Here is a 27,215-nt window from a genome sequence, read left to right on the forward strand (position 1 = left end):
ATATATATATATATATATATATATATATATATGAAATACTTGACTTGGTGAATCCTAGCTGTAAATATACTCCTCCCCTCTTAACCACACCACGCCCCCTCCCCGCCCCCCGCCCCCCACCCCCCACCCCCCCAACCCCCACCTCCCGAAATAGAAGGTCTCAAGGTTGGCAAGTATGGCTTCAGCTGAAGAACAGAACGGCCGACTTTGACTGTTTTTTGCTGGCTTTGGATGAGAGCTGCGATGTACGTGACACCGCCCAGCTGCTCATCTTCTTACGTGGGATAACTGCAGACTTTCAAATCACGGAGGAGCTGGCAGCCATGCAGTCAATTAAAGAGACAACCACAGGTAATGACTTGTTCACATAGGTAAATGCATGTTAGGACTGAAATGGGACAAACTGGCAGGTGTGACAACAGATGGTTGTCCAAATCTGACGGTGGAAAAATGTTGGACTTTTAAAGAGGATGCAGGATAAAGTGACAGAAATTGACATTTTTGCATTGTATTATACATCAGGAAGTGTTGTGTAAGACAGTGTTAAGAATAAAACCATCAAAAGCAATCTGCTTTTGTATAAAGTTAAGTTAGGTTGAATGAAATTATTATTATTATTTATCTTACGGTGTATCAAAAATAATTTGAGCAAAATTTAATTGAAATATTGTCGGTGTGGCCCTTCAGCAGTGCTCGGGTTGCTCATGCGGCCCCGGTAAAAATTAATTGCCCACCCCTGTACTAGTGGTACGCTAAAGAATCACTTCATGAAGTTTTTTAATTTTCTATATGCAAACACAGTGTTACTGTTCAAACTGTGTGTAATGGCCAAAAATATAAAATGTACGTGTTAAATTAAATCTACTGCCTTGTTTTTAATGAATATCAGGCCCACTACGCTACTGTATTTTACATGCATATGTTAATGTTACATATGTTGATGGAGAGTTCTCCCAGCTTCACCTGCGATCCTGAACTCCATCCTCCCGCCGGCCCCTGCATCCTGGTCTGTGGCTCGCAGCGTGAACAGAAGCAAGGGCTCCAAGTTCTCGGGCACCTGGATGCTGTAGTAGAGGCGACCAAAGACCGGGGCGTTGTCGTTCTCGTCCAGCACGCGGATCCTCACCGAGGCTTTGGCGTAATTCGGGGGAAGGCCGCCATCTTTGGCGTAAACTGCGGGAAAAAGGATGAAGACGGTCATGGAGGCAAGGCATCGTGTTGCAACAATAACGAGATCAATTTACATAATGTTTATTTTTTGTTTGTTTTATGCCCTTTTTTGTCATATCAAACTTTTTTTAAGGCAAACAAACTAAACATTTTTAAAAGTGGAATATTTGATGTAAAGTAATTGGAGCTTTAAATAATAATATATATATGATAATTCATAACAACATTGATTCATTATTATTTTTTGAGTAATGACAGTTTTTAAGAAAAAAATTACACTAAAGGTCTTAGGGACCCTAAAGGGCCCCACTCATAAATGTGTCAACACTTAAATCTTTAAATCAACTTAAGATCCATCAGTCGATTAAACGTTTTTATTATTGTTTTATATATATTTTTGGTTTGATTGTTTTATGCCCTTTTTGTCATATAAAACTTTTTTTTATGGCAAACACCCTGAAAACAAGTGGAATATTTGATATGAAGTAATTTTAGCCTTCAATAGGTCAATAATTCACAACAACATTTATTTTGATTCATTATTATATTTTGAGTAATGACAGTCTTTAAGTAAAAAAAAATACACTAAAGGTCTTGGGTTCCACTCATAAAAGTATTAATAAGTCATACATTATTTCAGTTTTAAACTTTCAACACTTAAATCTTTAAATCAACTTCAGATCCATCAGTCGATTAAACGTTTTTATTATTGTTTTATATATATTTTTTGTTTATTTTTGTATGCCCTTTTTGTCATATAAAACTTTTTTTATGGCAAACACCCTAAAAACAAGTAGAATATCTGATGTGAAGTAATTTTAGCCATGAATAGGTCAATAATTCATAACAACATTCATTTTGATTCATTATTATATTTTGAGTAATGACAGTTTTTAAGTAAAAAAATGACACTAAACGTTTTAAAAGTGTTAATAATAAGTCATACATTATTTCTGTTTTAAACTTTCAACACTTAAATCTTTAAATCAACTTCAGATTCATCAGTCGATTAAACGTTTTTATTATTGTTTTATATATTTTTTGTTTATTTTTTTATGCCCTTTTTGTCATATAAAACTTTTTTATGGCAAACACCCTAAAAAAGTAGAATATTTGAAGTGAAGTCATTTTAGCCTTGAATAGGTCAATAATTCATAACATTTATTTTGATTCATTATTATATTTTGAGTAATGACAGTTTTAAGTAAAAAAAATGACACTAAATGTTTTAAAAGTGTTAATAATAAGTAATACATTATTTCTGTTTTAAACTTTCAACACTTAAATCTTTAAATCAACTTCAGATCCATCAGTCGATTAAACATTTTTATTATTGTTTTATATATTTTTTTGTTTATTTGTTTTATGCCCTTTTTGTCATATAAAACTTTTTTATGGCAAACACCCTAAAACAAGTAGACTATTTGATGTGAAGTAATTTTAGCCCTGAATAGGTCAATAATTCATAACAACATTTATTTTGATTCATTATTATATTTTGAGTAATGACAGTTTTTAAGTAAAAAAAAAAATGACACTAAAGGTCTTGGGGCCCACTCATAAAAGTGTTTATAGTAAGTCATACATTATTTCAGTTTTAAACTTTCAACACTTAAATCTTTAAATCAACTTCAGATCCATCAGTCGATTAAACATTTTTATTATTATTTTATATATTTTTTTATTTATTTGTTTTATGCCCTTTTTGTCATATAAAACTTTTTTTATGGCAAACACCCTAAAAAAGTAGAATATTTGATGTGAAGTAATTTTAGCCCTGAATAGGTCAATAATTCATAACAACATTTATTTTTGATTAATTATTATATTTTGAGTAATGACAGTTTTTAAGTAATGACAGTTTTTAAGTAATAAAAATGACACTAAAGGTCTTGGGGCCCACTCATAAAAGTGGTAATAATAAGTCATACATTATTTAAGTTTTAAACTTTCAATACTTAAATCTTTAAATAAACTTCAGATCCATCAGTCGATTAAATGTTTTAATTATTATTTTATATATTTTTGTTTGATTGTTTTATGCCCTTTTTGTCATATAAAACTTTTTTTTATGGCAAACACCCTAAAAATAAGTAGAATATTTGATGTGTAGTAATTTTAGCCCTGAATAGGTCAATAATTCATAACAACATTTATTTTGATTCATTATTATATTTTGAGTAATGACAGTTTTTAAGTAAAAAAAAATGACACTAAAGGTCTTGGGGCCCACTCATAAAAGTGTTTATAATAAGTCATACATTATTTCAGTTTTAAACTTTCAACACTTAAATCTTTAAATCAACTTCAGATCCATCAGTCGATTAAACATTTTTATTATTGTTTTATATATATTTTTGTTTATTTGTTTTATGCCCTTTTTGTCATATAAAACTTTTTTATGGCAAACACCCTAAAACAAGTAGACTATTTGATGTGAAGTAATTTTAGCCCTGAATAGGTCAATAATTCATAACAACATTTATTTTGATTCATTATTATATTTTGAGTAATGACAGTTTTTAAGTAAAAAAAATGACACTAAAGGTCTTGGGGCCCACTCATAAAAGTGTTTATAGTAAGTCATACATTATTTCAGTTTTAAACTTTCAACACTTAAATCTTTAAATCAACTTCAGATCCATCAGTCGATTAAACATTTGTATTATTATTTTATATATATTTTTATTTATTTGTTTTATGCCCTTTTTGTCATATAAAACTTTTTTTATGGCAAACACCCTAAAAAAGTAGAATATTTGAAGTGAAGTAATTTTAGCCCTGAATAGGTCAATAATTCATAACAACATTTATTTTGATTAATTATTATATTTTGAGTAATGACAGTTTTTAAGTAATAAAAATGACACTAAAGGTCTTGGGGCCCACTCATAAAAGTGGTAATAATAAGTCATACATTATTTAAGTTTTAAACTTTCAATACTTAAATCTTTAAATAAACTTCAGATCCATCAGTCGATTAAATGTTTTAATTATTGTTTTATATATTTTTGTTTGATTGTTTTATGCCCTTTTTGTCATATAAAACTTTTTTTATGGCAAACACCCTAAAAATAAGTAGAATATTTGATGTGTAGTAATTTTAGCCCTGAATAGGTCAATAATTCATAACAACATTTATTTTGATTCATTATTATATTTTGAGTAATGACAGTTTTTAAGTAAAACAAATGACACTAAAGGTCTTGGGGCCCACTCATAAAAGTGTTTATAATAAGTCATACATTATTTCAGTTTTAAACTTTCAACACTTAAATCTTTAAATCAACTTCAGATCCATCAGTCGATTAAACGTTTTTATTATTGTTTTATATATATTTTTGTTTATTTGTTTTATGCCCTTTTTGTCATATAAAACTTTTTTTATGGCAAACACCCTAAAAAAGTATAATATTTGATGTGAAGTAATTTTAGCCCTGAATAGGTCAATAATTCATAACAACATTTATTTTGATTAATTATTATATTTTGAGTAATGACAGTTTTTAAGTAAAAAAAATTACACTAAAGGTCTTGGGGCCCACTCATAAAAGTGGAAATAATAAGTCATACATTATTTAAGTTTTAAACTTTCAACACTTAAATAAACTTCAGATCCATCAGTCGATTAAATGTTTTAATTATTGTTTCATATATTTTTGTTTGATTGTTTTATGCCCTTTTTGTCATATCAAACTTTTTTTATGGCAAACACCCTAAAAACAAGTAGAATATTTGATGTGTAGTAATTTTAGCCTTGAATAGGTCAATAATTCATAACATTTATTTTGATTCATTATTATATTTTAAGTAATGACAGTTTTTAAGTAAAAAAATGACACTAAATGTTTTAAAAGTGTTAATAATAAGTCATACATGATTTCTGTTTTAAACTTTCAACACTTAAATCTTTAAATCAACTTCCGATCCATCAGTGGATTAAACGTTTTTATTATTGTTTTATATATATTTTTTGTTTATTTTTTTATGCCCTTTTTGTCATATAAAACTTTTTTTTATGGCAAACACCCTAAAAACAAGTAGAATATTTGATGTGAAGTAATTTTAGCCATGAATAGGTCAATAATTCATAACAACATTCATTTTGATTCATTGTTATATTTTGAGTAATGACAGTTTTTATGTAAAAAAAAAAGACACTTAACGTTTTAAAAGGGTTAATAATAAGTCATGCATTATTTCTGTTTCAAACTTTTAACACTTAAATATTTAAATCAACTTCAGATCCATCTGTCGATTAAACATTTTTGTTACTGTTTTATATATATTTTTGTTTATTTGTTTTATGCCCTTTTTGTCATATACAACTTTTTTATGGCAAACACCCTAAAACAAGTAGAATATTTAATTTTAGCCCTGAATAGGTCAATAATTCATAACAACATTTATTTTGATTCATTATTATATTTTGAGTAATGACAGTTTTTAAGTAAAAAAAATGACACTAAAGGTCTTTGGGCCCACTCATAAAAGTGTTTATAATAAGTCATACATTATTTCAGTTTTAAACTTTCAACACTTAAATCTTTAAATCAACTTCAGATCCATCAGTCGATTAAACGTTTTTATCATTGTTTTATATATTTTTTTGTTTATTTGTTTTATGCCCTTTTTGTAATATACAACTTTTTTTATGGCATAACACCCTAAAACAAGTAGAATATTTGATGTGAAGTAATTTCAGCCTTCAATAGGTCAATAATTCATAACGACATTCATTTTGATTCATTATTATATTTTGAGTAATGACAGTTTTTAAGTTAAAAAAATAACACTAAAGGTTTTGGGGACCCAAAAGGGCCACACTCATAAAAAAGTTAATATTAAGTCATACGTTATTTCAGTTTTAAACTTTCAACACTTAAATCTTTAAATCAACTTCCGATCCATCAGTCGATTAAACGTTTTTATTATTGTTTTATATATATTTTTTGTTTGATTGTTTTATGCCCTTTTCGTCATATACAACTTTTTTATGGCAAACACCCTAAAAACAAGTACAATATTTGATGTGAAGTAATTTTAGCCATGAATAGGTCAATAATTCATAACAACATTCATTTTGATTCATTATTATATTTTGAGTAATGACAGTTTTTAAGTAAAAAAATGACACTAAACGTTTTAAAAGTGTTAATAATAAGTCATACATTATTTCTGTTTTAAACTTTCAACACTTAAATCTTTAAATCAACTTCAGATCCATCAGTCGATTAAACGTTTTTATTATTGTTTTATATATATATTTTGTTTATTTTTTTATGCCCTTTTTGTCATATAAAACTTTTTTATGGCAAACACCCTAAAAAAGTAGAATATTTGATGTGAAGTCATTTTAGCCTTGAATAGGTCAATAATTCATAACATTTATTTTGATTCATTATTATATTTTGAGTAATGACAGTTTTAAGTAAAAAATGACACTAAATGTTTTAAAAGTGTTAATAATAAGTCATACATTATTTCTGTTTTAAACTTTCAACACTTAAATCTTTAAATCAACTTCCGATCCATCAGTCGATTAAACGTTTTTATTATTGTTTTATATATATATTTTGTTTATTTTTTTATGCCCTTTTTGTCATATCAAACTTTTTTTATGGCAAACACCCTAAAAACAAGTAGAATATTTGATGTGTAGTAATTTTAGCCTTGAATAGGTCAATAATTCATAACATTTATTTTGATTCATTATTATATTTTAAGTAATGACAGTTTTTAAGTAAAAAAATGACACTAAATGTTTTAAAAGTGTTAATAATAAGTCATACATTATTTCTGTTTTAAACTTTCAACACTTAAATCTTTAAATCAACTTCAGATCCATCAGTCGATTAAACGTTTTTATTATTGTTTTATATATATTTTTTGTTTATTTTTTATGCCCTTTTTGTCATATAAAACTTTTTTTTATGGCAAACACCCTAAAAACAAGTAGAATATTTGATGTGAAGTCATTTTAGCCATGAATAGGTCAATAATTCATAACAACATTCATTTTGATTTATTATTATATTTTGAGTAATGACAGATTTTAAGTAAAAAAATGACACTAAACGTTTTAAAAGTGTTAATAATAAGTCATACATTATTTCTGTTTTAAACTTTCAACACTTAAATCTTTAAATCAACTTCAGATCCATCAGTCGATTAAACGTTTTTATTATTGTTTTATATATTTTTTGTTTATTTTTTTATGCCCTTTTTGTCATGTAAAACTTTTTTATGGCAAACACCCTAAAAACAAGTAGAATATTTGATGTGTAGTAATTTTAGCCGTGAATAGGTCAATAATTCATAACATTTATTTTGATTCATTACTATATTTTGAGTAATGACAGTTTTTAAGTAAAAAATGACACTAAATGTTTTAAAAGTGTTAATAATAAGTCATACATTATTTCTGTTTTAAACTTTCAACACTTAAATCTTTAAATCAACTTCCGATCCATCAGTCGATTAAACGTTTTTATTATTGTTTTATATATATTTTTTGTTTATTTTTTTATGCCCTTTTTGTCATATCAAACTTTTTTTATGGCAAACACCCTAAAAACAAGTAGAATATTTGATGTGTAGTAATTTTAGCCTTGAATAGGTCAATAATTCATAACATTTATTTTGATTCATTATTATATTTTAAGTAATGACAGTTTTTAAGTAAAAAAATGACACTAAATGTTTTAAAAGTGTTAATAATAAGTCATACATTATTTCTGTTTTAAACTTTCAACACTTAAATCTTTAAATCAACTTCAGATCCATCAGTCGATTAAACGCTTTTATTATTGTTTTATATATATTTTTTGTTTATTTTTTTATGCCCTTTTTGTCATATAAAACTTTTTTATGGCAAACACCCTAAAAATAAGTAGAATATTTGATGTGAAGTCATTTTAGCCTTGAAAAGGTCAATAATTCATAACAACATTCATTGTGATTCATTATTATATTTTGAGTAATGACAGTTTTTAAGTAAAAAAAATGACACTAAACGTTTTAAAAGTGTTAATATTAAGTCATATTTTATTATTATATGTATTATTGTTTTATATATTTTTTTTTTGTTTGATTGTTTTATGCCCTTTTGGCATGTAAAACTTTTTTATGGCAAACACCCTAAAAACAAGTAGAATATTTGATGTGAAGTAATTTTAGCCTTGAAAAGGTCCAATAATTCATAACAACATTCATTTTGATTCATTATTATATTTTGAGTAATGACAGTTTTTAAGTAAAAAAAATGACACTTAACGTTTTAAAAGTGTTAATATTAAGTCATATTTTATTATTATATGTATTATTGTTTTATATATATTTTTTGTTTGATTGTTTTATGCCCTTTTTGTCATATAAAACTTTTTTTTATGGCAAATACCCTAAAAACAAGTAGAATATTTGATGTGTAGTAATTTTAGCCTTCAATAGGTCAATAATTCCTAACAACATTCATTTTGATTCATTATTATATTTTGAGTAATGACCGTTTTTAAGTAAAAAAATGACACTTAACGTTTTAAAAGTGTTAATAATAAGTCATACATTATTTCTGTTTTAAACTTTCAACACTTAAATATTTAAATCAACTTCAGATCCATCAGTCGATTAAACATTTTTATTATTATTTTATATATATTTTTATTTATTTGTTTTATGCCCTTTTTGTCATATAAAACTTTTTTTTATGGCAAATACCCTAAAAACAAGTAGAATATTTGATGTGAAGTAATTTTAGCCTTCAATAGGTCAATAATTCCTAACAACATTCATTTTGATTCATTATTATATTTTGAGTAATGACAGTTTTTAAGTAAAACAATGACACTAAACGTTTTAAAAGTGTTAATAATAAGTCATACATTATTTCTGTTTTAAACTTTCAACACTTAAATCTTTAAATCAACTTCAGATACATCAGTCGATTAAACGTTTTTATTATTATTTTATACATACTCTTTGTTTGATTGTCTTATGCCCTTTTTGTTATATAAAACTTTTTTTATGGCAAACACCCTAAAAAAGTAGAATATTTGATGTGAAGTAATTTTAGCCCTGAATAGGTCAATAATTCATAACAACATTTATTTTGATTCATTATTATATTTTGAGTAATGACAGTTTTTAAGTAAAAAAATTCCACTAAATGTTTTAAAATTGTTAATAATAAGTCATACATTATTTCTGTTTTAAACTTTCAACACTTAAATCTTTAAATCAACTTCAGATCCATCAGTCGATTAAACGTTTTTATTATTATTTTATACATAATCTTTGTTTGATTGTTTTATACCCTTTTTGGCATGTAAAACTTTTTTATGGCAAACACCCTAAAAATAAGTAGAATATTTGATGTGAAGTCATTTTAGCCTTGAAAAGGTCAATAATTCATAACAACATTCATTTTGATTCATTATTATATTTTGAGTAATGACAGTTTTTAAGTAAAAAAATGACACTAAACGTTTTAAAAGTGTTCATATTAAGTCATATTTTATTATTATATTTATTATTGTTTTATATATATATTTTTGGTTTGATTGTTTTATGCCCTTTTTGTCATATAAAACTTTTTTTTATGGCAAATACCCTAAAAACAAGTAGAATATTTGATGTGTAGTAATTTTAGCCTTCAATAGGTCAATAATTCCTAACAACATTCATTTTGATTCATTATTATATTTTGAGTAATGACCGTTTTTAAGTAAAAAAATGACACTTAACGTTTTAAAAGTGTTAATAATAAGTCATACATTATTTCTGTTTTAAACTTTCAACACTTAAATCTTTAAATCAACTTCAGATCCATCAGTCGATTAAACGTTTTTATTATTATTTCATACATAATCTTTGTTTGATTGTTTTATACCCTTTTTGGCATGTAAAACTTTTGTATGGCAAACACCCTAAAAAAGTAGAATATTTGATGTGTAGTAATTTTAGCCCTGAATAGGTCAATAATTCATAACAACATTCATTTTGATTCATTATTATATTTTGAGTAATGACAGTTTTTAAGTAAAAAAAATGACACTAAACGTTTTAAAAGTGTTAATATTAAGTCATATTTTATTATTATATGTATTATTGTTTTATATATATTTTTTGTTTGATTGTTTTATGCCCTTTTTGGCATATAAAACTTTTTTTATGGCAAACACCCTAAAAAAAAGTAGAATATTTGATGTGAAGTAATTTGAGCCTTAAATAGGTGAATAATTCATAACAATGATTTTGATTCATTATTATATTTTGAGCAATGACAGTTTCAAGTAAAAAAAAAAAAAAAACAGCCTGCATGACAACTTTGTGTTATTCGATTCAAACAATGCAACTTTTTCTCCTTACATTTCACCTGTTAGCTCTTTTATTACACTTGTTTATGTTTTGAAGGTGCTACCTGTCAGTGTGTAGTGCTACCTCTAAGCGTGTAGTGCTACCTGTCAGTGTGTAGTGCTCCTGCAGCTCCCTGTCCAGCGGCCTGGTGGCGGTGATGACGCCTGTCACGCTGTCCACGGTGAAAGGCTCCACGGAGACCCCGCCATACGTCACCTGGCCGTTGGTCCCTGAGGGCCAAACAAGAGTTTTAGTAAACCCGCGTGTTTTGTTGTTGGACCTGAGCAGCCACGCTGCGTGCAAACACTCTGTGTTGACTTTTATTTGCTTCTGAGTCACCCTTCCCTCCTTTAGCGTTTCCACAGCCGGCGTCTTAGAAGCGAGCGCGGCAAACAAAACACAGCAGAAGAATGCGTGTTGGAGCGGCGGTGCACAATTGAGCGGAGGCAAGGTTCCAACATGCAACTTAGCGGTCGTCCTGTTATAATTCAGCCAGCAGATGCTTGTCTGTCTTACACTCTGCACACTTTTTGCTCTCCGGACCGACTTGTCTTGGAAAGTGCGGACTCATTTTGGAACTTTTGTCCTATGTGGGACAAGAACACGCCGGTTTTTATGTATTCTAACTCATGAATAAACACTGCCACTGTTCACAGTCAGCGAACAGGCCTACTGAAACCCACTACTACCGACCACACAGTCTGATAGTTTATATATCAATGATGAAATCTTAACATTGCAACCGGGTTAGTTTACTAAAGTGCAATTTTAAATTTCGCGCGAAATATCCTGCTGAAAACGTCTCGGTATGATGACGTCAGCGCGTGACGTCGCGGATTGTAGAGGACATTTTGGGACAGCGTGGTGGCCAGCTATTAAGTCGTCTGTTTTCATCGCAAAATTCCACAGTATTCTGGACATCTGTGTTGGTGAATCTTTTGCAATTTGTCCAATGAACAATGGAGACAGCAAAGAAGAAAGCTGTAGGTGGGAAGCGGTGTATTGCGGCAGGTGTTGTGCCGGATAACGCACCCCCGCCGTAGAATGCACCCCCTGACTGTTGTGCCGGATAACACAGCCGCTGTTTCATTGTTTACATTCCCGGAAGATGACAGTCAAGCTTTACCATTGGCCTGTGGAGAACTGGGACAACAGAGACTCTTACCAGGAGGACTTTGAGTTGGATGCGCAGACGCGGTACCGTGAGTACGCATGCAGCTGCGGCTTCCAAACATTTTGATCGCTTGCCCGTACGTGCGTGCCGCTATGTGCATGTCACGTACGTAACTTTGGGGACTTTGTGGAAATATATGTGCTGTATGAACTTTGGGGAGGTGAACGGTACTTTGGGCTGTGGGATTGAGTGTGTTGTGCAGGTGTTTGAGTTGTATTGGACGGAAGGGGGGTGGTGTTTGTTATGCGGGATTAATTTGTGGCATATTAAATATAAGCCTGGTTGTGTTGTGGCTAATAGAGTATATATATATGTCTTGTGTTTATTTACTGTTTTAGTCATTCCCAGCTGAATATCAGGTCCCACCCGCCTCTCACAGCATCTTCCCTATCTGAATCGCTCCCACTGCCCTCTAGTCCTTCACTCTCTCTTTCCTCATCCACAAATCTTTCATCCTCGCTCAAATTAATGGGGAAATCGTCGCTTTCTCGGTCCGAATCGCTCTCGCTGCTGGTGGCCATGATTGTAAAGAATGTGCGGATGTAAGGAGCTCCACAACCTGTGACGTCACGCTACTCGTCTGCTACTTCCGGTACAGGCAAGGCTTTTTTTATCAGCGACCAAAAGTTGCGAACTTTATCGTCGATGTTCTCTACTAAATCCTTTCAGCAAAAATATGGCAATATCGCGAAATGATCAAGTATGACACATAGAATGGACCTGCTATCCCCGTTTGAATAAGAAAATCGCATTTTTAAATGCATTGCCAACATTACTCCATTTCCATGTCATTACACAACTATTAGCGCTATTGTTATTATAAGCGCTAACATTAAGTAACTACAGTTAGTATTTACTGTATTTTTCAGATTACACTGCAAAAACTGAAATCTAAGTAAGATGAAATATCTCAAATAAGGGTGATATTTGCTTATTTTCTGTCTGATAAGATAATCCTTCTCACTAAGCAGATTTTATGTTAGAGTGTTTTACTTGTTTTAAGTGTTTTGGTCCTAAATGATCTCAGTAAGATATTACAGCTTGTTGCTGAGATTTGATGACCTATATTGACTAAAACATGCTTGAAACTAGAATATCAACTGTTGCAAAGCTGTGTGATCAACACTCACAAGTAGAGTTTGACCCTGGGAGGTGAGGGGAGCAGTGAGCAGCAGCGGTGGCCGTGCCCGGGAATCATTTTTGGTGATTTAACCCCCAATTCTAACTCTTGATGCTGAGTGCCAAGCAGGGAGGTAATGGCTCCCATTTTTATAGTCTTTGGTATGACTCGGCAGGGGTTTGAACTCACAACCTACCCATCTCAGGGCGGACACTCTAATCACTAGGCCACTGAGTAGGTTTTTTTTTACCTGCGGCTTATAGTCCGGTGCGGCTAATATATGGAAAAATATTTATTTCTTCTAATATTTGGTGCTTGCGGCTTATATCCCGGTGCGCTCTATAGCCCACAAAATACGGTAGTTGAACATCCCCGTCAATTTTAAACAATTTTAAACAATTTTAATTGTTTTTAAACAATTTTAAACAATTTTGTTAACCGTAGCACAATTTAAAAATGTTTTAATTATTATTTTTTTTACAATTTCTAACAATTTTTACAATTTCTAACAATTTTTAACAAATTTAAAAAAAAAATGGTAAAAAAAATGATTTCTTAGATTTCTACCATTTTAAATGTAAAACAATTTTAAACATAAAAGAAAAAGAAAAAAAAGAAAAGAAAATAAAATAAAATAAAAAAAACATAAAAGAAAAGTTTTTTTAAATTATTTTATAAACGATTTTAAACAATTTTAAAATTGTTTAAAAAAAATAAAATTGTTTAAAATTGTTTAAAAACATTTAAAATGGTAGAAATCTAAGAATTATTTTTTTTAACCATTTTTAAAAATGGTAAAAAAATATGTTTTTGAAATTTGTTAGAAATTGTAAAAAAAAAAAAAAAAAAAAAAACATTTTTAAATTGTGCTACGGTTAACAAAAATCGTTACATGGGTAAATAGTTATTGATCTGTATTTGATTCACGACGTAGAATATGTCAACAACAATTTAAAATAATTTAAACTGCGGTAAATGTTTTCAAATTGTTTAAAAAAAATTAAAATTGTTTAATTTTAAAATTGTTTAAAAAAAATTAAAATTGTTTGAAAACATTTAAAATGGTAGAAATAAAAATAATATTTTTTTTTTACCATTTTTAAAAATGGTAAAAAAATGTTTTTGAAATTTGGTAAAAATTGTTAGAAATTGTAAAAATTGTTAGAAATTGTTAAAACATACATTTTTAAATTGTGCTACAGTTAACAAAAATTGTTACATGGGTAAATAGCTATTGATCTTTATTTGATTCACAACATAGAATATGTCAACAACAACTGCGGTAAATGTTTTAAAATTGTTTAAAATTGTTTCACCTTGGTCCAGGTCTAAGGCCAACACCGTCAGCACAGTCGTTCCCGGAGGCTGGTTCTCTGCGACCTGGGCTTCGTAGAGGCTCTCCTCGAACCGCGGCGTCTCGTCGTTGACGTCCACCACGAAGACGCACAGCAGCTGACTGGACGAGCGGCGGGGGGCGCCGTGGTCCTCGGCCACGATGGTCAGGTTGAAGACGTCCTGCTCCTCCCGGTCCAGAGGTTTGAAGATGGACAGAGACCCTGCGGAGAAAATGGACCAGGGGGTCATTTCAGGGGCACGGTAGGCTCTAGGAGGTCTGGGGTGGGGGTGTAAAACGTTGTCGTGTGAGAGCTTCATCAAATAAAAGCTCACACACAAACAAACAGAGTCTACCTGCACTTCTCACACCACCAACGCTAACAGTCTGGCCACAATTTACAAGATTTTCCAGAGGCGGTAAACACGCTCTCTGCAGACACGCAACAGCCAGGTCCCGCTCTGAGAGTCTGGAGCTCACATCCATTCCTCTCCAATTTCATGCCTTCACATTTGCAGGATGAAAGAAAGGAGACGGCCCAGGCCGCTTTTGTTTTGGATTTTTTTTTTTTTTTTTTTTTTTATCGTGCGTGCGCGTATATTTCCCAGATAGTTCGCCCCTGAGCTTGTAATCTGGTCCGAGTTACCGGCTGGTATTTTTTCTTTCACTGGCTTCGACTCCTGCGTGAGCCGCTCTATCCTGGTCCCTGGTAACACATGTGTGCAAAGTACGAGGGAAAAGACTTTTCATGTGGGCTGTTTCGAATGTCTTAAAACCACTTGAACAGCCACGTTAAGTCAACAACAACATCAGCGGCTTTTTACCGCCTCAATACATTGCAAAATCAACAGAATCATGTCTAAATCAGGAAGACTGATCTATGCCTTCATGGCCTTCTCACTGGCCTTTCTAAACCAGCTGGAAAGCAGCTGCAGTGCATCCACAACGCTGCTGCTCGAGCCCCGACTAGAACCAGGTAAGACATCCACATTAGCGCCGAGATTAGCTGCTGTGCTGTTAGCATTGTTCACCCTTCACCTTAAATCCGTCCTGGTGAATAACTTTATTGATTTATTGAATTTCTGCGATCTTCTCGTCGATATGTCAAACTGGTAGCAGGAACTATTTTTTTTTGAAGTTTTAAAGGTGGCGCTAAAGAGACAATTTTTAAATTTCATTTTCATGATACCAAAATGATAACATTTTCACCTAACTTGATGCGCTTGGGAAATTTGGGGAGTTTCCGTGCATGTTAATGGCCTCAAAAAGGCGTCTAAAACTGGGAAAATAAGAATAATAATTTAATCATTAATAATAATAACATTACAGTTTCAATACGGTCTTTGCTCCTAATAATACAAACACTGCACTGTAATATAAGACTTAAATAAGACTTAAAGGAGCTGCAGTACATCCAGAATGCTGCTGCTCGAGTCCCGACTAGAACCAGGAAAGACATCCACATTAGCGCCGAGATTAACTGCCGTGTTGTTAGCAATTTTCACCCTTCACCTGAAAACAGAAGTCCGGTTTGGTGAATACCTTTATTGATCACCACAAATAATAGAAAATTCCTGCGATTTTCTCGTCGATATGTCAAACTGGTAGCAGGGGCTATTTTTTTCTAGTTTTAAAGGTGGCGCTAAAGAAATTAAAACATTTTTACATTTAATTTTCATGATACCCAAATTATACAGTTTTTCTACCTAACCTGATGCACTTGTGAAATTTGGGGAGTTTTTGTGCATGTTAAGGACCTCAAAAAGGCATCTAAATCTGGGAAAACTAGAATAATAATCTTAATAATAATAATAAAAACATTGCAATTTCAATACGGTCCTTGCTCCTAATAATACTAATACTGCACTGTAATATAAGATATAAATAAGACTTAAAGCAGCTGCAGTGCATTCAGAATGCTGCTGCTCGAGCCCCGACTAGAACCAGGAAAGACATCCACAATAGCGCCGATTTTAGCTGCCGTGTTGTTAGCATTCTTCACCGCAAATAATAGAAAATTATTGCTATTTTCTTGTTGATATGTCAAACTGGTGGGAGGGCCTAATTTTTGAAGGTGGCGCTTTGAAATGTTATTTTCATGACACCCAAATTATAATATTTTTCACCTAACTTGATGCGCTTGCCAAATTTGGGGAGTTTCCATGCATGTTAAGGGCCTCAAAAAGGCGCCTAAAATGGGGAAAATAAGAATAATAATCTTAATACGCTGCTGCTCGAGTCCTGACTAGAACCAGGAAATACAACCACATTACGGCGAGATTAGCTGCCGTGTTGTTAGCATTGTTCACCCTTCACCTGAAAAGAGAAGTGAATACCTTTTTTGATCACCAAGGGGCTATTTTTCTCTAGTTTTAAAGGTGGCGCTAAAGAGACAATTTTGAAATTTCATTTTCATGATACCAAAATGATAACATTTTCACCTAACTTGATGCGCTTGTGAAATTTGGGGAGTTTCCGTGCATGTTAAGGGCCTCAAAAAGGCGTCTAAAACTGGGAAAATAAGAATAATAATCTTAATAATAATAATAATAAAAACGTTTCAATTTCAATACGGTCCTTACTCCTAATAATACTAATACTGCACTGTAAAACAAGACATAAATAAGACTTAAAACAACTGCAGTACATCCACATGTATCGCACATGATATCACACACAAGTAAACACGCTGCAGTCCATCCACATGTATCGCACATGATATCACACACAAAATAAACACACTGCAGTATTGCTTGTATCGCACATAGCACACACAAGTAAGCACCCAGCGAGACAGCTTGTATGGCACATGATATCGCACACAAGAAAACACAGCGGGACTGCTTGTATCGCACATGATATCATACACAAGAAAATACACTGCAAGACTGCTTGTGTCGCACATGATATCACACACAAGGTAAACGCCACGGGACTGCTTGCATCGCACATGATATCGCACACAAGTAAACACGCCGCAGGACTGCTCGTGTCGCACATGATATCACACACACAAAAACCTTGTGGGACAGTTTGGATTGGATCTCACATTATATCACAAACAAGTAAATACTCTGCAGGACTGCTTGTATCGCACATGACATCACACACAAGTAAACATCCTGTGGGACTGCTTGTATGGCACATGATATCACACACAATAACATACACTGCAAGACTGCCTGTATCGCACATGATATCACACACTCCAGTAAACACGCGGTAGGACTGCTTGTATAGCACATGATATCGCACACAAGTAAACACCCTGTGGGACTGCTTGTATGGCACATGATATCAAACACAATAACATACACCGCAAGACTGCTTGTGTCGCACATATCACACACTCAAGTAAACACGCGGTAGGACTGCTTGTATCGCACATGATATCGCACACCAGTAAACATGCTGCAGGACTGCTCGTATCGCACATGATATCACACAAGTAAACATGCCGCAGGACTGCTTGTATCACACATGATATCACACACAATAACATACACTGCAAGACTGCTTATATCGCACATGATATCACACACTCAAGTAAACACGCGGTAGGACTGCTTGTATAGCACATGATATCGCACACAAGTAAACATCCTGTGGGACTGCTTGTATGGCACATGATATCAAACGCAATAACATACACTGCAAGACTGCTTGTATTGCACATGATATCACACACTCAAGTAAACACGCGGTAGGACTGCTTGTATCGCACATGATATCGCACACAAGTAAACATGCTGCAGGACTGCTTGTATCGCACATGATATCACACAAGTAAACACGCCGCAGGACTGCTTGTTTCACACATGATATCACACACAAGTAAACATGCCGCAGGGCTGCTTGTATCGCACATGATATCACACAAGTAATCACGCCGCATAACTACTTGTATCGCACAAGTAAACACGCCACAGGACTGCTTGTATTGCAAATGATGTCAACACACAAGTAAACATGCCGCAGGGCTGCTTGTATCGCACATGACATCACACACAAGTAAACATCCTGTGGGACTGCTTGTATGGCACATGATATCAAAAACAATAACATACACTGCAAGACTGCTTGTATCGCACATGATATCGCACACCAGTAAACATGCTGCAGGACTGCTCGTATCGCACATGATATCACACAAGTAAACATGCCGCAGGACTGCTTGTATCACACATGATATCACACACAAGCAAACATGCCGCAGGGCTGCTTGTATCGCACATGATATCACACAAGTAATCACGCCGCATAACTACTTGTATCGCACATGATATCGCACAAGTAAACACGCCGCAGGACTGCTTGTATTGCAAATGATGTCAACACACAAGTAAACATGCCGCAGGGCTGCTTATATCGCACATGATATCACACAAGTAAACACGCCGCAGGACTGCTTGTATCGCAAATGATGTCAACACACAAGGAAACATGCCGCATGGCTGCTTGTATCGCACATGATATCACACAAGTAAACACGCCGCATGACTACCAGTATCGCACATGATATCACACAAGTAATCACGCCGCATAACTACTTGTATCGCACATGATATCGCACAAGTAAACACGCCGCAGGACTGCTTGTATTGCAAATGATGTCAACACACAAGTAAACATGCTGCAGGGCTGCTTGTATCGCACATGATATCACACAAGTAAACACGCCGCAGGACTGCTTGTATCGCAAATGATGTCAACACACAAGGAAACATGCCGCATGGCTGCTTGTATCGCACATGATATCACACAAGTAAACACGCCGCATGACTACCAGTATCGCACATGATATCACACAAGTAATCACGCCGCATAACTACTTGTATCGCACATGATATCGCACAAGTAAACACGCCGCAGGACTGCTTGTATTGCAAATGATGTCAACACACAAGTAAACATGCCGCAGGGCTGCTTGTATCGCACATGATATCACACAAGTAAACACGCCGCAGGACTGCTTGTATCGCAAATGATGTCAACACACAAGGAAACATGCCGCATGGCTGCTTGTATCGCACATGATATCACACAAGTAAACACGCCGCATGACTACCAGTATCGCACATGATATCACACAAGTAATCACGCCGCATAACTACTTGTATCGCACATGATATCGCACAAGAAAACACGCCGCAGGACTGCTTGTATTGCAAATGATGTCAACACACAAGGAAACATGCCGCAGGGCTGCTTGTATCGCACATGATATCACACAAGTAAACACGCCGCAGGACTGCTTGTATCGCAAATGATGTCAACACACAAGGAAACATGCCGCATGGCTGCTTGTATCGCACATGATATCACACAAGTAAACACGCCGCATGACTGCCAGTATCGCACATGATATCACACAAGTAATCACGCCGCATAACTACTTGTATCGCACATGATATCGCACAAGTAAACACGCCGCAGGACTGCTTGTATTGTAAATGATGTCAACACACAAGTAAACATGCCGCAGGGCTGCTTGTATCGCACATGATATCACACAAGTAAACACGCCGCAGGACTGCTTGTATTGCAAATGATGTCAACTCACAAGGAAACATGCCGCATGGCTGCTTGTATCGCACATGATATCACACAAGTAATCACGCCGCATAACTACTTGTATCGCACATGATATCGCACAAGTAAACACGCCGCAGGACTGCTTGTATTGCAAATGATGTCAACACACAAGGAAACATGCCGCATGGCTGCTTGTATCGCGCATGATATCACACAAGTAAACACGCCGCATGACTACCAGTATCGCACATGATATCACACAAGTAATCACGCCGCATAACTACTTGTATCGCACATGATATTGCACAAGTAAACACGCCGCAGGACTGCTTGTATTGTAAATGATGTCAACACACAAGTAAACATGCCGCAGGGCTGCTTGTATCGCACATGATATCACACAAGTAAACACGCCGCAGGACTGCTTGTATTGCAAATGATGTCAACTCACAAGGAAACATGCCGCATGGCTGCTTGTATCGCACATGATATCACACAAGTAATCACGCCGCATAACTACTTGTATCACACATGATATCGCACAAGTAAACACGCCGCAGGACTGCTTGTATTGCAAATGATGTCAACTCACAAGGAAACATGCCGCATGGCTGCTTGTATCGCACATGATATCACACAAGTAATCACGCCGCATAACTACTTGTATCACACATGATATCGCACAAGTAAACACGCCGCAGGACTGCTTGTATTGCAAATTATGTCAACTCACAAGGAAACATGCCGCATGGCTGCTTGTATCGCACATGATATCACACAAGTAAACACGCCGCATGACTGCCAGTATCGCACATGATATCACCCAAGTAATCACGCCGCATAACTACTTGTATCGCACATGATATCGCACAAGTAAACACGCCGCAGGACTGCTGGTATTGCAAATGATGTCAACACACAAGGAAACATGCCGCATGACTGCCAGTATCGCACATGATATCACCCAAGTAATCACGCCGCATAACTACTTGTATCGAACATGATATCGCACAAGTAAACACGCCGCAGGACTGCTTGTATTGCAAATGATGTCAACACACAAGTAAACATGCCGCAGGGCTGCTTGTATCGCACATGATATCACACAAGTAAACACGCCGCAGGACTGCTTGTATTGCAAATGATGTCAACTCACAAGGAAACATGCCGCATGGCTGCTTGTATCGCACATGATATCACACAAGTAATCACGCCGCATAACTACTTGTATCGCACATGATATCGCACAAGTAAACACGCCGCAGGACTGCTGGTATTGCAAATGATGTCAACACACAAGGAAACATGCCGCAGGGCTGCTTGTATCGCACATGATATCACACAAGTAAACACGCCGCAGGACTGCCAGTATCGCACATGATATCACACAAGTAATCACGCCGCAGGACTGCTTGTATCGCACATGATATCACACAAGTAAACACGCCGCTGGGCTGCTTGTATCGCACATGATACCACACAAGTAATCACGCCGCAGGACTGCCTGTATCGCACACTTTACATGCAAGCACATAATGAGTTTTCTTGCCGATCCAAGCGATATCAGAATGGATCACGTCACACAGACTTGAGTCTCAGGATTCTTCTTCCTTGAAAACAAAATGATGTCTTCATGTTGATACAGGACGTGATTGTTTGCGATACCTCCCTTCATATTTCTGACAACATTGTCTCACTAGACGATACGGCTCCTCCCCAAACAGGAGCAGACTGAGGACCTTAGTCCTGGTCTGGAAACCAACAACTGAGCGCTTCCATCCTGGACTCTTGAGATCCACTCGGCAGACGCGTGTCTCAAAGGCCACAACAGAACCCTGGAGAGCCTAAGCCAGCCAGGCGGTCTCACGCCAGCCCAGGAGAGACCACATCAACAAGATCTCCCCTCCCTCTAATGCTTCCCAGAAGCCCGAGGAGGAGGTTCCATGGATGTTGTGCACGTGTGTTTCATATTTGTCAGGCCTCTCGCTCCGCACGCCCTCCGACTGCGAGAACCGAGTCGTAAAAGGCCAAACAAGATTTGGGACTCCTCAGAACTGCTGAGGTCCAAGACTACAACTTCTGTGTTTACAGTCCATGGTGGGGAGAGGGGGGTAGGGGAAATTTACAGGTGCTGCAAAATCTTCAAAAGGGTCCGTGAAATGACAGGAACAGGTGAACACGTGTGGAATGGAACTCCCGGCAGGTGGTGGAGACATAAAAAAAAAAAAGAATCCAGCACTAAAAGCTGGATGGATGTTGCAGTTTTTGTGTCAGGAAGCAGCAAAAAGAACTTTCACTTTTCACCACATTGACTTTTAACACTGAAACAGGAGTGCAGAACCACAACAAAGGCATCTGGAGTCCTCTAGGTGGCGATACGGTATTTTTTTTTTTTTTGTCATAAAAAAATACAATCATGTGTGCTTACGGACTGTATCCCTGCAGACTGTATTGATATATATTGATATATAATGTAGGAACCACAATATTAATAACAGAAAGAAACAACCCTTTTGTGTGAATGAGTGTGAATGGGGGCGGGAGGTTTTTTGGGTTGGTGCACTAATTGAAAGTGGATCTTATGTTTTTTATGTTGATTTATCCATCCATCCATCCATCTTCTTCCGCTTATCCGAGGTCGGGTCGCGGGGGCAGCAGCCTAAGCAGGGAAGCCCAGACTTCCCTCTCCCCAGCCACTTCGTCCAGCTCTTCCTGTGGGACCCCGAGGCGTTCCCAGGCCAGCCGGGAGACATAGTCTTCCCAACGTGTCCTGGGTCTTCCCCGCGGCCTCCTACCAGTCGGACGTGCCCTAAACACCTCCCTAGGGAGGCGTTCGGGTGGCATCCTGACCAGATGCCCGAACCACCTCATCTGGCTCCTCTCGATGTGGAGGAGCAGCGGCTTTACTTTGAGCTCCTCCCGGATGACAGAGCTTCTCACCCTATCTCTAAGGGAGAGCCCCGCCACCCGGCGGAGGAAACTCATTTCGGCCGCTTGTACCCGTGATCTTGTCCTTTCGGTCATAACCCAAAGCTCATGACCATAGGTGAGGATGGGAACGTAGATCGACCGGTAAATTGAGAGCTTTGCCTTCCGGCTCAGCTCCTTCTTCACCACAACGGATCGATACAGCGTCCGCATTACTGAAGACACCGCACCGATCCGCCTGTCGATCTCACGATCCACTCTTCCCTCACTCGTGAACAAGACTCCGAGGTACTTGAACTCCTCCACTTGGGGCAAGATCTCCTCCCCAACCCGGAGATGGCACTCCACCCTTTTCCGGGCGAGAACCATGTTTTTTATGTTGATTTAATAAAATATAAAAAAAAACAAAAAAAAAAACATTTTTTATTTTTTTTATTTGTATTTATTTCTTGTGCGGCCCGGTGGTTGGGGACCACTGCTGTAGGTGGATTTTACTTTTTTAAATGTTTTGTTATTGTAGCAATATGGTGGTTGGAGTTAAGGATCTTTGTGATTTACGATCGTTTGTGAGGGCACCAAGGAGACTTCTGTGTGTGCGCTCGTCGTCGTTGTTTTTGCTTGTTAATAAAGAGAGAGTTGATGGCGGTGTAATAATATCAATTAAACATTCAAATATCCATCCATCCATTTTCTACCGCTTAATCCCTTCGGGGTCACGGGGGGCGCTGGAGCCTATCTCAGCTACAATCGGGCGGAAGGCGGGGTACACCCTGGACAAGTCGCCACCTCATCGCAGGGCCAACACAGATAGACAGACAACATTCACACACTAGGGCCAATTTAGTGTTGCCAATCAACCTATCCCCAGGTGCATGTTTTTGGAGGTGGGAGGAAGCCGGAATACCCGGAGGGAACCCACGCAGTCACGGGGAGAACATGCAAACTCCATACAGAAAGATCCCGAGCCCGGGATTGAACCCAGGACTGCTCAGGACCTTTGTATTGTGAGGCAGATGCCCTAACCCCTCAACATTCAAATAATTTCCCCTTTTTATTACCAACATTGTGGACAAAATAAAGTCAATATTGTAGTGCAAAATAAGTAAACATAAGCAAAAACTACTAGAGATGTCCGATAATATCGGACTGCTGATATTATCGGCCGATAAATGCTTTAAGATGTAATATCGGAAATTATCGCTATCGGTTTCAAAAAGTAAAATGTATGACTTTTTAAAACGTCGTTGTATGGAGTGGTACACGGACGTAGGGAGCGGTTGCATCTCCCAGTCATACTTGCCAACCCTCCCGATTTTCCCGGGAGACTCCCTCCTGACAATCTCCCGGGGCAACCATTCTCCCGAATTTCTCCCGATTTCCACCCAGACAACAATTTTGCGGGCGTGCCTTAAAGGCACTGCCTTTGCGTGCCGGCCGGCCCAGTCACATAATATCTACGGCTTTTCACACACACACACACAAGTGAATGCCATGCATATTTGGTCAACAGCCATACAGGTCACACTGAGGGTGGCCACATAAACAACTTTAACACTGTTACAAATATGCGCCACACTGTGAACCCACACCAAACAAGAATGACAAACACATTTCGGGAGAACATCCGCACCGTAAGACAACATAAACACAACAGAACAAATACCCAGAACCCCTTGCAGCACTAACTCTTCCGGGACGCTACAATATATGCACCCCCCGCTACCCCCTACCCCCCAAAACCCATGCTCTCAGGGAGAGCATGTCCCAAAATTCCAAGCTGCTGTTTTGAGGCATGTTAAAAAAAATAATGCACTTTGTGACTTCAATAATAAATATGGCATTGCCATGTTGGCATTTTTTTTTTCCATAACTTGAGTTGATTTATTTTGGAAAACCTTGTTACATTGTTTAATGCATCCAGCAGGGGCATCACAACAAAATTAGGCATAATAATGTGTTCATTCCACCACTGTATATATCGGTATCGGTTGATATCGGAATCGGTAATTAAGAGTTGGACAATATCGGATATCGGCAAAAAAGCCATTATCGGACATCTCTAAAAACTACTATTACTATTTTAATCCTTTGGTCTTTAAAGTTCTCCTGTGTACTTATTTCCTGGGTTTGTAAACAATAAGAAAACAAATGATCTGGAGCATATTTTTTAGGGGTTTCTGCTCAGTCTCTCACCGTTGGAACTAAAAATCAAATTTTTTTTTCATCTTTGACATAACTGTTAGCTTAGCAGGGTTTTGCTGTATTTTGTCTCCGCTAAACTCTTCTGGCGCCTCCCTGGGAATTCATAGTCATTCTAAATAAAGCTGAAGGACGAGAGCAGAAAAAAACATCAGAGAGGTCGCGAGATGCTAACCAAAGCTAGCAGATTGGCCTGCTAGAAAGTTGCCTTCCGCACTAACGTAGGCTAGAGGATCAGATTAACAAAAGGGTCGTTCCTACTAACGGAGGATAGTGGATAGGCTTGCTAGAATGTCTTTCGTGCTAACGTAGGCTAGCAGATCAGATTAAAAGAAAAGGTCTGTCCTACTAACGCAGGCTAGCGCATCGGCTTGCTAGAAACTGTCTTTCGTGCTAACGTAGGCTAGCAGATCAGATTAACAAAAGGGTCGTTCCTACTAACGGAGGATAGTGGATAGGCTTGCTAGAATGTCTTTCGTGCTAACGTAGGCTAACAGATCAGATTAAAAGAAAAGGTCTGTCCTACCAACGCAGGCTAGCGCATCGGCTTGCTAGAAACTGTCTTTCGTGCTAACGTAGGCTAGCAGATCAGATTACCAAAAGGGTCGTTCCTACTAACGGAGGATAGTGGATAGGCTTGCTAGAATGTCTTTCGTGCTAACGTAGGCTAGCAGATCAGATTAAAAGAAAAGGTCTGTCCTACTAACGCAGGCTAGCGCATCGGCTTGCTAGAAACTGTCTTTCGTGCTAACGTAGGCTAGCAGATCAGATTAACAAAAGGGTCGTTCCTACTAACGGAGGATAGTGGATAGGCTTGCTAGAATGTCTTTCGTGCTAACGTAGGCTAACAGATCAGATTAAAAGAAAAGGTCTGTCCTACCAACGCAGACTAGCGCATCGGCTTGCTAGAAACTGTCTTTCGTGCTAACGTAGGCTAGCAGATCAGATTAACAAAAGGGTTGTTCCTACTAACGGAGGATAGTGGATAGGCTTGCTAGAATGTCTTTCGTGCTAATGTAGGCTAACAGATCAGATTCAAAGAAAAGGTCTGTCCTACCAACGCAGACTAGCGCATCGGCTTGCTAGAAACTGTCTTTCGTGCTAACGTAGGCTAGCAGATCAGATTAACAAAAGGGTCGTTCCTACTAACGGAGGATAGTGGATAGGCTTGCTAGAATGTCTTTCGTGCTAACGTAGGCTAGCAGATCAGATTAAAAGAAAAGGTCTGTCCTACTAACGCAGGCTAGTGCATCGGCTTGCTAGAAACTGTCTTTCGTGCTAACGTAGGCTAGCAGATCAGATTAACAAAAGGGTTGTTCTTACTAACAAAGAATAGCGGATGGGCTTGCTAGAAAGTTGTCTTTCCCGCTAAGAGAGTTCGATAGAAAGTCGCTAGAAGATCGGCTTGCTAGAAACTGTATTTTGTGCTAACGTAGGCTAACATATCAGATTAACAAAAGGGTCTGTCCTACTTACAAAGGATAGGCTTGCTGGAAACCATTTCTCGTGCAGAAATGTTAACAAACGCTAAAAGATCGGCCTGCGAGAAATACTGTCTTTCATGATAACGAAGGCTAGTGGATAAGCTAAACTGTCTTTTGTGCTAACGGTGGCTAACATATCAGATTAAAAGAAAGAGTATTTCCTACTAATGAAGGATAGCGAATCCGTTCGCTAGAAACTGTTTATCCTTCAAACAGAGTTTGTACTAATCGAAACTAGCGGGATGGTTTGCTAAAAAGTTAACGGACGCTAGGAGATCAGCTTCGGTCTTTTGTGCTGACGGAGGCTAACAGATCAGATTAAAAGAAATAGTCTTTCCTACAAACAAAGGATAGTGGATCATCTTGCTAGAAACTGTTTCTCATGTTAACAAAGTTTGTACTAATCAAGGCTAGCAGATTGGCTTGCTAAACAGTTAACAGACGCTAGAAGATCGGCCTGCTAGAAACCGTCTTTTGTGCTAACGGGGGCTAACAGATCAGAGTATTTCCTCCCAACAAAGGATAGCAGATCGGCTTGCTAGAAACGGAATTGTACTAATCGAGGAGAGAGAATAATGGCTTACTGGAAACTGTCTTTCGAGCTAACGGAGGCTAGCAGATTAGATTAGCAAAAGACAGCGGATAGTCTTGCCAGAAACCACTTCTAGTGCTCACGGAATTTGTACTAAACGAGGAGAGCGGATTGGCTTACTAGAAGGTTAACGGATGCTAGAAGATCGGCTTCATAAGAAACTGTCTTTTGTGCTAACGGTGGCTAACAGATCAGATTAAAAGAACTAGTATTTCCTACTAACAGAGGATAGCGAATCGGCTTGCTAGAAAGTGTTTTCTAGGAGTTTGTACTAATCAAAGCTAGCGGAATGGTTTGCTAAAAAGTTGACGGACGCTAGAAGATCA

The 27,215-nt window shown here is 36.5% G+C and overlaps 1 protein-coding gene across 1 annotated transcript in view; it reads right to left on the reverse strand.

Annotated features, from left to right (window-relative positions):
• Nucleotides 1-27,215, reverse strand: part of LOC133614430 (protocadherin-16-like) — a 211,590-nt gene that overhangs the window by 12,709 nt on the left and 171,666 nt on the right. The window contains exons 11-13 of the mRNA XM_061972373.1: nt 14,135-14,374; nt 10,629-10,754; nt 964-1,173 (exon numbers count right to left, since the gene is read on the reverse strand). Of these exons, the coding sequence (XP_061828357.1) occupies nt 964-1,173; nt 10,629-10,754; nt 14,135-14,374 (576 nt within the window). The remainder of the gene's footprint in view (nt 1-963; nt 1,174-10,628; nt 10,755-14,134; nt 14,375-27,215) is intronic.

The sequence above is a fragment of the Nerophis lumbriciformis genome, linkage group LG17, assembly GCF_033978685.3.
Source record: "Nerophis lumbriciformis linkage group LG17, RoL_Nlum_v2.1, whole genome shotgun sequence".
NCBI classification, from domain to species: Eukaryota; Metazoa; Chordata; class Actinopteri; order Syngnathiformes; family Syngnathidae; genus Nerophis; species Nerophis lumbriciformis.